The sequence below is a fragment of the Salmo salar genome, chromosome ssa05, assembly GCF_905237065.1.
Source record: "Salmo salar chromosome ssa05, Ssal_v3.1, whole genome shotgun sequence".
Lineage (NCBI taxonomy): Eukaryota > Metazoa > Chordata > Actinopteri > Salmoniformes > Salmonidae > Salmo > Salmo salar.
Window position 1 is genome coordinate 13042847 of NC_059446.1, and position 13966 is coordinate 13056812.

At 41.2% G+C, this 13966-nt stretch overlaps 1 protein-coding gene across 1 annotated transcript in view; it reads left to right on the top strand.

Moving 5' to 3' along the window:
* The first annotated feature begins 3309 nt into the window (after positions 1 to 3309).
* The window catches only part of LOC106604267 (androgen receptor), a 38613-nt gene continuing 27956 nt past the window's right edge, over positions 3310 to 13966 (top strand). The window contains exons 1-2 of the mRNA XM_014198751.2: positions 3310 to 4448; positions 13534 to 13673. Coding sequence (XP_014054226.1) covers positions 3610 to 4448; positions 13534 to 13673 — 979 coding nt within the window. The 5' untranslated portion in view covers positions 3310 to 3609. The remainder of the gene's footprint in view (positions 4449 to 13533; positions 13674 to 13966) is intronic.

Below are 13966 nucleotides of genomic sequence, written 5' to 3' on the forward strand. Positions count from 1 at the left end.
CTTCATAGGATTTGTAGTTTGGTCAAGTAACATTCTGTGGACTATAGACTGTAGGCTACTAGTACCACAATCAAAGTGAGTGATGATAGTATTAATCATAATATATCATCATTTATGCTGCTTTTGCTCATGGTTTTTGCAATCTTGAAATGAATCTATGCAAAATAATTATTAGCTGATATAGCATGAAAACCATATTTTTCTGTATGGATAGATTAGTGACAGGAAGGGTATGGATAGATTAGTGAGAGGAAGGGTATGGATAGATTAGTGACAGGAAGGGTATGGATAGATTAGTGACAGGAAGGGTATGGATAGATTAGTAAGAGGAAGGGTATGGATAGATTAGTGACAGGAAGGGTATGGATAGATTAGTGAGAGGAAGGGTATGGATAGATTAGTGACAGGAAGGGTTTGAGCTTAATTGCAATATTTTCTTAGGCTGTTATTTCACAGGTACAGTTGAAGTCGGAAGTTTACATACACTAAGTTGACTGTGCCCTTTAAACAGCTTGGAAAATTCCAGAAAATGATGGCATGGCTTTAGAAGCTTCTGATAGGCTAATTGACATAATTTGAGTCAATTGGAGGTGTACCTGTGGATGTATTTCAATGCCTACCTTCAAACTCGGTGCCTCTTGACATCATGGCAAAATCAAAAGAAATCAGCCAAGACCTCAGAAAAAAAATTGTAGACCTCCACAAGTCTGGTTCATCCTTGGGACCAATTTCCAAATGCCTGACGGTACCACGTTCATCTGTACAAACAATAGTACGCAAGTATAAACACCATGGGACCATCCAGCCGTCATACCGCTCAGGAAAGAGACTCGTTCTGTCTCCTAGAGTTGAACGTAATTTGGTGCGAAAAGTGCAAATCAATACCAGAACAACAGCAAAGTACCTTGTGAAGATGCTGGAGGAAACGGGTACAAAAGTATCTATATCCACAGTAAAACGAGTCCTATATCGACATAACCTGAAATGATGCTCAGCAAGGAAGAAGCCACTGCTCCAAAACCGCCATAAAAAAGCCAGACTACGGTTTGCAACTGCACATGGGGACAAAGACCGCACTTTTTGGAGAAATGTCCTCTGGTCTGATGAAACAAAAATAGAACTGTTTGGACATAATGACCATCGTTATGTTTGGAGGAAAAAGGGGGAGGCTTGCAAGCCGAAGAACACCATCCCAACTGTGAAGCACGGGGGTGGCAGCATCATGTTGTGAGGGTGCTTTGCTGCAGGAGGGACAAGTGCACTTCACAAAATAGATGGCGTCATGAGGAAGGAATATTATGTGGATATATTGAAGCAACATCTCAAGACATCAGTCAGGAAGTTAAAGCTTGGTCGCAAATGGGTCTTCCAAATGGACAATGACCCGAAGCATACTTCAAAGTTGTGGCATAATGGCTTAAGGACAACAAAGTCAAGGTATTGGGGTGGCCATCGCAAAGACCTGACCTCAATCTAATAGAACATTTGTGGGCAGAACTGAAAAAGCGTGTGCGAGCAAGGAGGCCTACAAACCTGACTCAGTTACACCAGCTCTGTCAGGGGGAATGGGCCAAAATTCACCCTACTTATTGTTGGAAGCTTGTGGAAGGCTACCCGAAACATTTGACCCAAGTTAAACAATTTAAAGGCAATGCTACCAAATACTAATTGAGTGTATGTAAACTTCTGACCCACTGGGAATGTGATGAAAGAAAGAAATAAAAGCTGAAATAAATCATTATCTCTATTATTATTCTGACATTTCACATTCTTAAAATAAAGTGGTGATCCTAACTGACCTAAGACAGGGAATTCTTACTACGATTAAATGTCAGGAATTGTGGAAAAACTGAGTTTAAATGTATTTGGCTAAGGTGTAGGTAAACTTCTGACTTCAACTGTATCAATGAGTACAACATCCTTTGCAAAGTGCTTTGCTATGACTCCAATAAATACTATTAACCAACACTGAATATGTGTTGAGTGCTGTGTATATAGCTACTGTATCACTCTAGGCATATATTATTATACTTGATGTGAGTGTGTTGTTTTGTGTGTGTGCGTACGTGCAAGTCTGACATTTGTTTGTATGGAGTGTGTGTGTTTTTCAGTAGGCCTGTTATGACTGAAAACATACAGTAAGGACTGTTTTTTTTAAAAAAATGTTGATTCCACATACAATTGTAAGATAACCAGCTGGAACAAAAATGTTGTTGAGCCAACTCACAATCCTATTGCGGCTGGTTGCTTTAAGTTGAATCAACAGCTTTAAAAAAAAAAAAATATTTACAGTGTTATGAAAGGTTTACTATTCTGGAAGACAAAATCCCTCCCTAGGGAAAATATAGTTATCTTCTTTGGGAAGTAGGCCATTGAGCAGCTCAGTTACATTACATTTGAGTCATTTAGCAGAAGCTCTTATCCAGATAGACTTACAGTTAGTGCATTCATCTTAGGATACTGTAACATGGTGGTCATAGTAAGTACATTTTGACGCATTAAGGAAAATAAGTTATGTTGAAAGATAACAATCTCGTTGCAACAGGAACTCACGCTGCAGGTGCCATGCAGTATGTATGTACTCTAGACCTGCAAAGTGCCTATTGCCTATTAAAAAAATGTTTATAAAATACTTGACCCATTTACACTCAATGTTTGATAACACTTTCCTACAAACCTCTATCACAAGGCATGATATAGGCTACATAAATGAATAATCCTGTCATAACATGTGACATACAATCTTTGAAGTAATCTTATGATTTATGGTCCCGTATAGCTCAGTTGGTAGAGCATGGAGGACCAGTACGAAAAAAGTATAACAATGTATGCACTCAGCACTGTAATTCACTCTGGATAAGATCATCTGTTAAATGACTCAAATGTAAAAAATAAAATAAAAAAAATAAAAAAGTATGTCAACTGACATGCTGCCATTACACAAACGGAACAACTGTTGCGACAGCTTTCAATGACTTTTTTAAAACCCATTACCGGAGAGTCTGTGGTCAGAAAAGCACTGTAACAACTCACTGTTGTGTTATTACACTGAAGGACGAGGAGAGCACACACTGTTTTGACTGGGAGATAAGACGAACCAGCAACAGAAGCACTCTTGTCTCTACAACTTTATTAAAAATATATTTTAAATATACTTTACAGTGAGAATAGCAACAGTCAAATAAGTAACAGACAGATTTAGATCAACATAGATTTAGAACCATATACATTTAGAACAATGTGTTATAAACAGACAATAATAACACGGTAGAGAATGCACTTTACCCCACACAAGTCTCAGTTTGGACACGCGCCAGCCATTCCCTTCACTGAGCTGCGGAGAGGTCACACCCGAATGAGCAAAGCGCGGAGACGTCGAAGTGACTTGTTGTTAATGTAGGATCCCGTAGTTCCATGTGGTTATGGGTGGTGGCCAGACATAACGACATAGCAGGATTCTCCGGTGACACGGTAGTTGCTTCTACTCTCACATTACGGATTTTTTTTTTTGTAGCTCCTCGAGTTTTAGGTTCAACTGTGCAAAACTGAGACCTAGAGATTACGTTTTTGTTTGGAACCGTGCGCGTCTGTGACGGAATCAAAACAACAATGCAGGGTGGCACAAATAAATCACATACTGAATTAAGTGACGCGGTGTCAGTGTCTTTAGGTTTGAGTTCGCAGTTTAACGAGATAGTGGATAATGGACGGGGCGACACTCCGCTCTCTACAGACAGCGGCCCAAATCTCGGAAACCGTTTCTCCGTCTCAGAGAATTTTGGAGCTGGCGCCAGTTTGACCTCAGAGTTAACCACCCAGATGCCGAGGAAAACCATAATTATATCAAATGGGCCATCATTCGAAGTAAATCAAGACATTTGTGGACCAAATGGCTTGGGTTTTTTACAGACCCTGGAGCGCGAAAGGGACAGCGAATGGAAAGTGACAAGGCCTACGCACGATTTGGAGATGGCCCAAGGTCTCCGTAAAAACTCAGACATGTTCGTGAATCTGGATAACGGTAACGCAGTGCCCTCTCAGTTTGACGAACTGTTTCCTTTAAGTTCTCCATTACGTAAAGACCCCCCAGGCCTGGTGTTTGGTAGGGACTTTCCGGACACATCGACGTTCAATTACCAAATCCAAAGCAGCCGTAACATCAAACTCGAACCAGGGCACGAGGGACCCTATCCGGTGGCGGATGGATCTTGGTTCTGTAAATATTGTGACAACGGAAATTGCATGTCTCGTGGAGCACGTAAACCCTTTCCCTGTACCTCGTTCCCTGGGGCTAACTATACGGACTATGACTCTGGGATGCCACAGGATTTTCATGTTCAGGCGCAAAATTACCAACGTGTGATGATGGATGAAAGGGGTCTCCAAGTGTATCACTCCGCTATCAAGAAGGATAGTTCTGGATTGATGGGTGCTGACCCCAGCTTGAGGTAGAAATACTCTTTATAAGACATTTTATTTAAATTGTTTGTTTGTTTCACATAATACCAAGCGGGCCAGAGGAACATCAATGTAGCTTCTCTAACTATGTTTGTGTCATCATTACAAAACAACAGTAACATCAGTTGTTATAATCAGTCAAATTCAATAATAGTTGTAATGCCATCTGTTATATTGTTATGACTGTATTATGTAGAGTTAAGTGTTATGATGCTTCCGGATGTCACCATATTCCCTATGCGTCTTGCCATTTGAGATGCAGATTTACAGCTTACTTGGTAAAATAAGGGTAAAAAAACAAAAACATTCTGACCAGACCAAAAGCATACGTGCGTCCGCATGCCCTATCACGCATGTTGATTTTGTCCACCAGACAAGATCAGGACACACAAGTTGAAATATCAAAACAAACTCTGAACCAACTATATTAATTTGGGGACAGGTCGAAAATAATTAAATATTTATGGCAATAGCTAGCTAGCTTGCTGTTGCTAGCTAATTTGTCCTGGGATATAAACATTGGGTTGTTATTTTATCTGAAATGCACAAGGTCCTCTACTCCGACAATTAATCCAACGATAAAAGGGTAAACCGAGAGTTTCTAGTAATCTATCCTACTTCAGGCTTTTTCTTCTTCTTTGGACTTGATATGGCAGTTGGCAACCAACTTTAAGGTGCATTACCACTACCAACTGGACTGGAGTGTGGACCTCAGTTCATCTTTCAATCACTCACGTGGGTATATGTTCCTAAAAACCAATGAGGAGATGACGCATGGGTATACAGTGAGGGGGAAAAAGTATTTGATCTCCTGCTGATTTTGTACGTTTGCCCACTGACAAAGAAATGATGTCACTGGCGTCGTTTGAATTGGACCAAAATGCAGCGGGTCCGTGAATGCTCATTTTCTCTTTATTAAATTAAAATGAACACTGAACAAAAAGAATAACGAAAACAGTCTTGTCAGGTGCAACAAACACTAAACAGGAAACAACCACCCACAAACACAAGCTGAAAAACCTCTACTAAATAGGACCTCCAATCAGAGGCAACAAGAAACAGCTGCCTCCAATTGAAGGTCAAACAAAAACCCTGAACATAGAAATAGAAAAACAAGACACGGACATAGAAATATACTAACATAGAACATATACCAAATCCCCGAAACACATAAAACAAACACCCCCTGCCACGCCCTGACCAAACTACAATAACAAACAACCTCTTTTACTGGTCAGGACGTGACAAATGATCAGTCTATAATTTTAATGGTAGGTTTATTTGAACAGTGAGAGACAGAATAACAACAAAAAAATCCAGAAAAACGCATGTCAAAAATGTTATAAATTGATTTGCATTTTAATGAGGGAAATAAGTATTTGACCCCCTCTCAATCAGAAAGATTTCTGGCTTTTATACAGGTAACGAGCTGAGATTAGGAGTACACTCTTAAAGGGAGTGCTCCTAATCTCAGTTTGTTACCTGTATAAAAGACACCTGTCCACAGAAGCAATCAATCAATCAGATTCCAAACTCTCCACCATGGCCAAGACCAAAGAGCTCTCCAAGGATGTCAGAGACAAGATTGTAGACCTACACAAGGCTGGAATGGGCTACAAGACCATCGCCAAGCACCTACCATTAAAATTATAGACTGATAATTTCTTTGTCAGTGGGAAAATGTACAAAATCAGCAGGGGATCAAATACTTTTTTCCCTCACTGTATGCTCCTAAAAGCCAATGAGGAGATGGGAGAGGCTGGACTTAAAGTGCGACAAGCGTCACAAATAGAACCAAGTTCTATTTTAGCGCCTGGCTATGCAGAGGCTCGTTGACGTGCGCGAGCTGTGTGGGTGCAATGATTGAATAACGTGTGTGTAAATATATTTTGCAACGCTTGTGCAGGCGACAGGATCGGTGTGGTAAGCATGTTAGTGAATATCCATTTTAACAGGTGACCTAATTCCCTGCACCAGCTGCCACAGAGACTCACTACAATATCCCCTTGCTGGAGAGGACAGACTGCAGCTGTCTTTTCCAGCATGGCCGTCTAGTGACTACTACCCACCAGTGGGTCTGCCCCTGACACAACTGTTTACTTCCCGAACCAGTGTTTATATAAGGGGTATTAGAGTAATAGGCTTCCAGTCAACTATCCGCTGGCCTTCAACTAACCAGGTGTAATGTATTTAGTCTCAATCCGCCGGCCCAGTAGGACATTAGGCAACACTCACACACACACTTAAAGATGCACTTATGCAGAAATTGCTCAGCCATTTCCTGGTTGCCAAAATTCTAATAGTCTGCCTAATTTCAGTTAATGTGACCAAAACAAGCAAGTATAGTGTAGAAAATCATTGTTCCATCTAAAGATCTGTGAAATATATTTTCCATAAGCAAACATATTGTATTTTCTGCTGTTTGAAGCTGGTGTACAAAGCCGAAAGTAAAAGATGCAAAAAACAAACTTAAGCATGGGAAGTATAGAAACAGCGCACATAGAACATATATACCGCGTCTTAGACATGCTTTCAATGAGAATGACAGATCTATAACTCACATTTCTATGTGAATTTGGTCAGGCAGCCCAAAAAGTGACATATTGCAGCTTTAATAATCAGGGGCACAGCTTTGGGACATAATATACAGTACCAGTCAAAAGGTTGGAATCAAATCAAATTGTATTGGTCACACACACACACACATTTTTAGCAGATGTTATTGTGAGTGTAGCGAACTGCTTGTGCTTCTAGTTCTGACTGTGCAGCAATATCTAACAAGTAATATAACAATTCCACACAAAAAATCTCAACTCTGAAATATCACACAAAGAATCATGTAGTAACTAAAAAAGTGTTATACAAAACAAAATATATTTGAGATTCTTCAAAGTAGCCACCCTTTGCCTTGATGACAGCTTTGCACACTCTTGGCATTCGCTCAACCAGCTTCATGAGGTAGTCACGTGAAATGCATTTCAATTAACAGGTGTGCCTTGTTAAAGTTAATTTGTGGAATTTCTTTCCCCCTAAATGCGTTTGAGGCAATCAGTTGTGTTGTGACAAGGTAGGGGTGGTATTAAGGTTGCACATTTTGAGGAATATTCAGAGGTGGAAACTTTCTGTGGGAATTAACTGGAATATAGGGGATTTAACGGAAATGCAAATTAATATTAATACCATATAAATGTAGATGTTTTTTGCATTGGATATATTTACCATATCATATGGTGAAAGAAACATAAACCTTTTACCTTATCATAAGTAGACATAATTGAAAATGATTAAATCCTTCCAATAGAAAGAAAAAACAACAATTTAGTTACGAATTGAACTTTAATTAAATGAGTTGACTCTTCACATGGATGATTTTCAACAAACTAATGGGAATATTCAATGATCCCCAATGATCCATCGCATCTCACAAAAACGTTTTCAACATACATTTGTAAAATTATAGTCTAGAAACTAAAGCTTTGGTTGTCTTCCTCTCAGGCTTCCATGTCTTCTCTCTGGACCTCCTCAATGTCCACCTCTTGAACATAAGACTCTGAGGCCTCATCTTCACTGTCACTTTCCAACTTAGTTGAGGATGGCTCGTGGTCAGGCTCAAAAAGCCTCAAATTTGCTCAGATAGCCACCAATTTTTCAACCCTTGTATTGGTCAGCCTGTTGCGTGCTTTGGTGTGTGTGTTCCCAAACAAGGACCAGTTGCGCTCCGAGGCAGCTGATCTTGGTGGGATTTGGAGGATGATGGAGGCAACAGGGGAAAGAGCCTCAGATCCACAAAGTCCCTTCCACCAGGTGGCTGAAGAGATATGTTGGCACGACTGCCATATTGCATCTCCATCCCAAAGCCCTTGCTTGGAAGTGTACCTCGCCAGACTGCCAAGAACCTTGCCCTCATCCAGGCCAAGGTAGCGAGACACGGTAGTGATGACACCATAGGCCTTGTTGATCTCTGCACAAGACAGGGTGCTCCTGCTAGCATACTTGGGGTCCAACATGTACGCTGTGGCGTGTATGGGCTACAGGCATAAGTCTTCACGCTTTTTGATGTATTTCAGAACTGCAGTTTCCTCTCCTTGGAGCAATAGTGAAGTGGACAGGCAGTATGGATTTCTTCTCTTACATCTGCAAGCAGAGTCTGAACATCAGACAGGATGGCATTGTCTCCCTCAATCCGTACAATGACTACTGCTATAGGTTTCAGGAGTTTCAGGCTGCTTACCACTCTCTCCCAAAATACAACATCCAGGAGGATCCTCTTGATGGGGCTGTCCATATCGGCAGACTGTGATATGGCCATTTCTTGGAGAGACTCCTTCCCCTCCAGGAGACTGTCAAACATGATGACAACACCACCCCAACGGGTGTTGCTGGGCAGCTTCAATGTGGTGCTCTTATTCTTCTCACTTTGCTTGGTGAGGTAGATTGCTGCTATAACTTGATGACCCTTCACATACCTAACCATTTCCTTGGCTCTCTTGTAGAGTGTATCCATTGTTTTCAGTGCCATGATGTCCTTGAGGAGCAGATTCAATGCATGAGCAGCATAGCCAATGGGTGTGATATGAGGGTAGGACTCCTCCACTTTAGACCAAACAGCCTTCATGTTCGCAGCATTGTCTGTCACCAGTACAAATACCATCTGTGGTCCAAGGTCATGATAACTGCCTTCAGCTCATCTGCAATGTAGAGACTGGTGTGTCTGTTGTCGCTTGTGTCTGTGCTCTTGTAGAATACTGGTTGAGGGGTGGAGATTATGTAGGTAATTATTCCTTGCCCACAAACATTCGACCACCCATCAGAGATGATTGCAAAACAGTCTGCTTTATGATTTTCTTGACCTTCACTTGAACTCTGTTTGAACTCTGCATCCAGCAAATTAGTAGATAAAGCATGTCTGGATGGAGTGGTGTATGCTGGCCGAAGTACATTCAGAAATCTCTTCCAACACACTTTGCCTGTGAGCATCAGAGGTGAACCAGTTGCATACACAGCTCGAGCAAGACATTCATCAGAATTTCTCTGACTACGTTCCTCCATTGAGTCAAAAAAACTTCTGATTCCAGGAAGACCAAGAGCTGTTGCTATAGATAAGGTGTCTGATTCATCATTTTTCATCACTTTTGTCAGAGGTTGCTTGCTGTGAGCGCTGAGGGAACTTTATGCACTAAGCCAGATGATTCTGGATCTTTGTTGCGTTCTTCACAGTTGATTTGGCACAGTATTTGCAAATGTACACAGCTTTTCCTTCTACTTTAGCTGCAGTGAAATGTCTCCACACGTCAGATAGTGCCAGTGGCAGTTTCCTGTAAAGATTAGAAATTGTTAACAAGTTCGAAATTATTTAAACTCACTTTGCTGTAAGCTACTATTTATTAGTTAACAAAAAATCATGTATGTCATAGAAAATATATTCACCCCACCCAATATTGTAATCAAAATTTACCAGAAAGCATGTAGTCCATGGCTCAGACAGTGTAGCAGTGTGGGCTCGAAAAGCATCACATTAGTGTCCATCACAGCTTTACATGTGATGGAAGAGTGCACTGTACATGTGATGGAAGAATGCACTGTGCATGCAGAGGGTTGCAATTCCATTGAATTGGGAGAATTGGGGATAGTTTAACCAAAATATGCCAGAAGACCTGGAATTGCCTTATGTGAACAAAAATGTTCACTGTTATAAGCTAACTTTTTTTGATGAAATTAAGCAAAATTCTCCAAATTCCAGGGCTTAAAAATTTCCAGAAATTTACCGGAAAGTTTCCGACCCTTTGCAACACTAGGTGGTATACAGAAGATAGCCCTATTTGGTAAAAGACCAAGTCCATATTATGGCAAGAACAGCTCAAACAAGCAAAGAGAAACGACAGTCCATCATTGCTTTAAGACATAAAGGTCGGTCAATACGGAACATTTCAAGAACTTTGAACGTTTCTTCAAGTGCAGTCGCGAAAACCATCAAGCGCTATGATGAAACTGGATCTCATGAGGACCGCCACAGGAAAGGATTACCCAGAGTTAGCTCTGCTGCAGAGGATACGTTTATTACATTAGAGTGTCTAGTATGAGAAACAGACGCCTCACAATCCTCAACTGGTAGCTTCATTAAATAGTACCCGCAAAACACCAGTCTGAACGTCAACAGTGAAGAGGCGACTCCGGGATGCTGGCCTTCTAGGCAGAGTTCCTCTGTCCAGTGTCTGTGTTCTTTTGCCCATCTTAATATTTAATTTTTATTGGCCAGTCTGAGATATGGCTTTTTCTTTGCAACTCTGCCTAGAAGACCAGCAACTCTCTAATGTACTTGTCCTCTTGCTCAGTTGTGCACCGGGGCCTCCCACTCCTCTTTCTATTCTGGTTAGAGCTAGTTTGCGCTGTTCTGTGAAGGGAGTAGTACACAGCGTTGAATGAGATATGCAGTTTCTTGGCAATTTCTTGCATGGAATAGCCATCATTTCTCAGAACAAGAATAGACTGACGAGTTTCAGAAGAAATGTCTTTGTTTCTGACAATTTTCAGCCCACAAATGCTGATGCTCCAGATACTCAACTAGTCTAAAGAAGGCCAGTTTTATTGCTTCTTTAATCCGAAAAACAGTTTTCAGCTGTGCTAACATAATTGCAAAAGGGTTTTCTAATGATCAATTAGCCGTTTAAAATGTTAAACTTGGATTCGCTAACACAGCATGCCATTGGAACACAGGAGTGATGGTTGCTGATAATGGGCCTCTGTACCCCTATGTAAATATTCCATTAAAAATCAGCAATTTCCAGCTACAATAGTCATTTACAACATTAACAATGTCTACACTGTATTTCTGAACACTTTTATGTTATTTTAATGGACAAAAAATGTGCTTTTCTTTCAAAAACATTTCTAAGTGACCCCAAACTTTTGAACGGTAGTGTATTTGTATTTTCTTCAGTCAGATAAACACTCCGAACAGCCTACCCGACCGCTCGGTGGCGTCCGACTGGTCCTAAAGCACACTGTTGCCCCGTTTAGTATCACATTTCCATTATAAAACACAAAAATGCAATTTCGGAATGTGGGGTGGAGTGTAAGTTGCGCCCCTGTTAATACTAATATCACACTTAATGCCAAGGCTGTGGGGTAATGGGTCAGTCAAAGGTCTAGTAGTAGATATTAATCAAGTTTCATTAATTAACATTCAAGGGCCATTTCATTTATACAGTGCATTCGGAAATTATTCAGACTACATCACTTTTTCCACATTTTATGTTACAGCCTTATTCTAAAATGTTTTGAATAACATTTTTTTCCTCATCAATGTACACACCATACCCCATAATGAAAAAGCAAAAAACGTTTTTTTTTATCAATTTTAACAAATTTATAAAAAATAAAAACAAATACCTTATTACATAAGTATTCAGACCCTTTGCTATGAGACTTGAAATTGAGCTCAGGTTCAATTGATTGGACATGATTTGGAAAGGCACGCATCTGTCTAAATAAGCTCCCACAGTTGACAGTGCATGTCAGAGCAAAAACCAAGCCATGAGGCTGAAGGAATTGTCCGTAGAGCTCCGAGACATGATTGTGTCCAGGCACAGATCTGGGGAAGGGTAACAAAAAATGTCTGCAGCATTAAAGGTCCCCAAGATCACAGTGGGCTCAATCATTCTTAAATGAAAGAATATTGGAACCACCAAGACTCTTCCTAGAGCTGGCCACCCGGCCAAACTGAGCAATTAGGGAGGAAGGGACTTGGTCAGGTAGGTGACCCAGAACCCGATGGTCACTCTAACAGAGCTCCAGATTCCTTCTGTGGAGATTCCTTCCAGAAGGACAACCATCTCTGCAGCACTCCACCAATCAGGCGTTTATGGTGGAGTGGCCAGACGGAAGCCACCCGCTGATTCTCTGATCTGATGAAAGCCAAGATTGAACTCTTTGGCCTGAATGCCAAACGTCACGTCTGGAGGAAGCCAGGCACCACTCATCACCTGGCCAATACCATCCCAACGGTGAAGCAAGGTTGTGGCAGCATCATTCTATGGGGATGTTTTTAAGCGGCAAGAACTGCGAGACTAGTCAGGATTGAGGAAAGATGAACGTAGCAAAGTACAGAGAGATCTTTGATGAAAACCTGCTCCAGAATGCTCAGGACCTCATACAGGGGCGAAGGTTCACCTTCCAACAGGACAACGACTCTAAGCACACAGCCAAGACAACGCAGGCGCGGCTTCGGGACAGGTCTTTGAATGTCCTAAATACAAGTGTGCCAAGCTTGTAGCGTCATACCCAAGAAGACTCAAGGCTGTAATCGCTGCCAAAAGTGCTTCAACAAAGTACTGGCTACAGGGTCTGAATACTTATGTAAATGTGATATTTCAGTTTTCCAATTTTTTATACATTTGCAAAAATAACTAAAAACCTGTTTTTGCTTTGTTATTATGGGGTATTGTGTGTAGGTTGATGAGAGAAAAAAACTAATCAATCAATTTTAGAATAAGGCTGTAACGTAATAAAATGTGGAAAAAGTGAAGGGGTCTGAAAACTTTCAAAATGCACTGTGGATATGCTATCTAATGTCAAACCAACTTTGCCACGGTCGCACACCAGCTGGCTGAAGCAAATTTGCGAAATTATTTGGCTAACTTTTCCACCTGTGAACACTCAAGACACCCACATCAAACCACACCCCGAAACCAACTCGTTTTAATTCAGTCAGGCCGCTAGCATTTTTTTATTAACCAAATCTAAAACACGGCCAAACCAGAAAGTCCAGTCGCCCTTTAAACGGATGATAGCTGGCTAACTTAAAATGTAACATTTGTCAGACTTGTCATACCTCAAAAGTGGTGTACAGTCGACCTGAGCCCGTATTCCACACCATATCTGGTAAACAGATTCTGCTGCTAAATGAAGGAAAAAGAATCCTAATGACTCAATCCCAATCATCAATAGGCAGGTATGTGCAGATAGGCAGGTATAGGCAGCTAGTCAGGTAGGTGCTTTTCAGAAGTGAGGGTGTATCTGTAAGATCTAAAAGAGTTTTAGGTGTGTTGTGTGTTTACAGATGTGTGTGTTTTTCAGATGTGAGGATATGTTGCCAGTGAGGGTGTATTTCTCAGACCGGAGGGTGTGTAAGGTATGTGGAGACGAGGCGTCAGGCTGTCACTATGGAGCTGTTACCTGTGGGAGTTGCAAGGTGTTCTTCAAGAGGGCCGCAGAGAGTGAGCCACACACACTCATGCACGCACATACACACACACATATCAAACACGACACACACGCACACACGCCATACACATACACTCGCACACATACGTTTGTCTTACTATCCTCGTGGGGACCAAACAATTGATTCCCATTCAAAATCCAATTTTCTCTAACCCTAACTCATAAACCTAACCCCTAAGCCTAAAATAGCCTTTTCCCCTGTGGGGACTGGAGAAATGTCCCCACTTGTCCTTGTTTTACTATCCTTGTGAGCACTTCTGGTTCCCACAAGGATAGTAAAACCAAA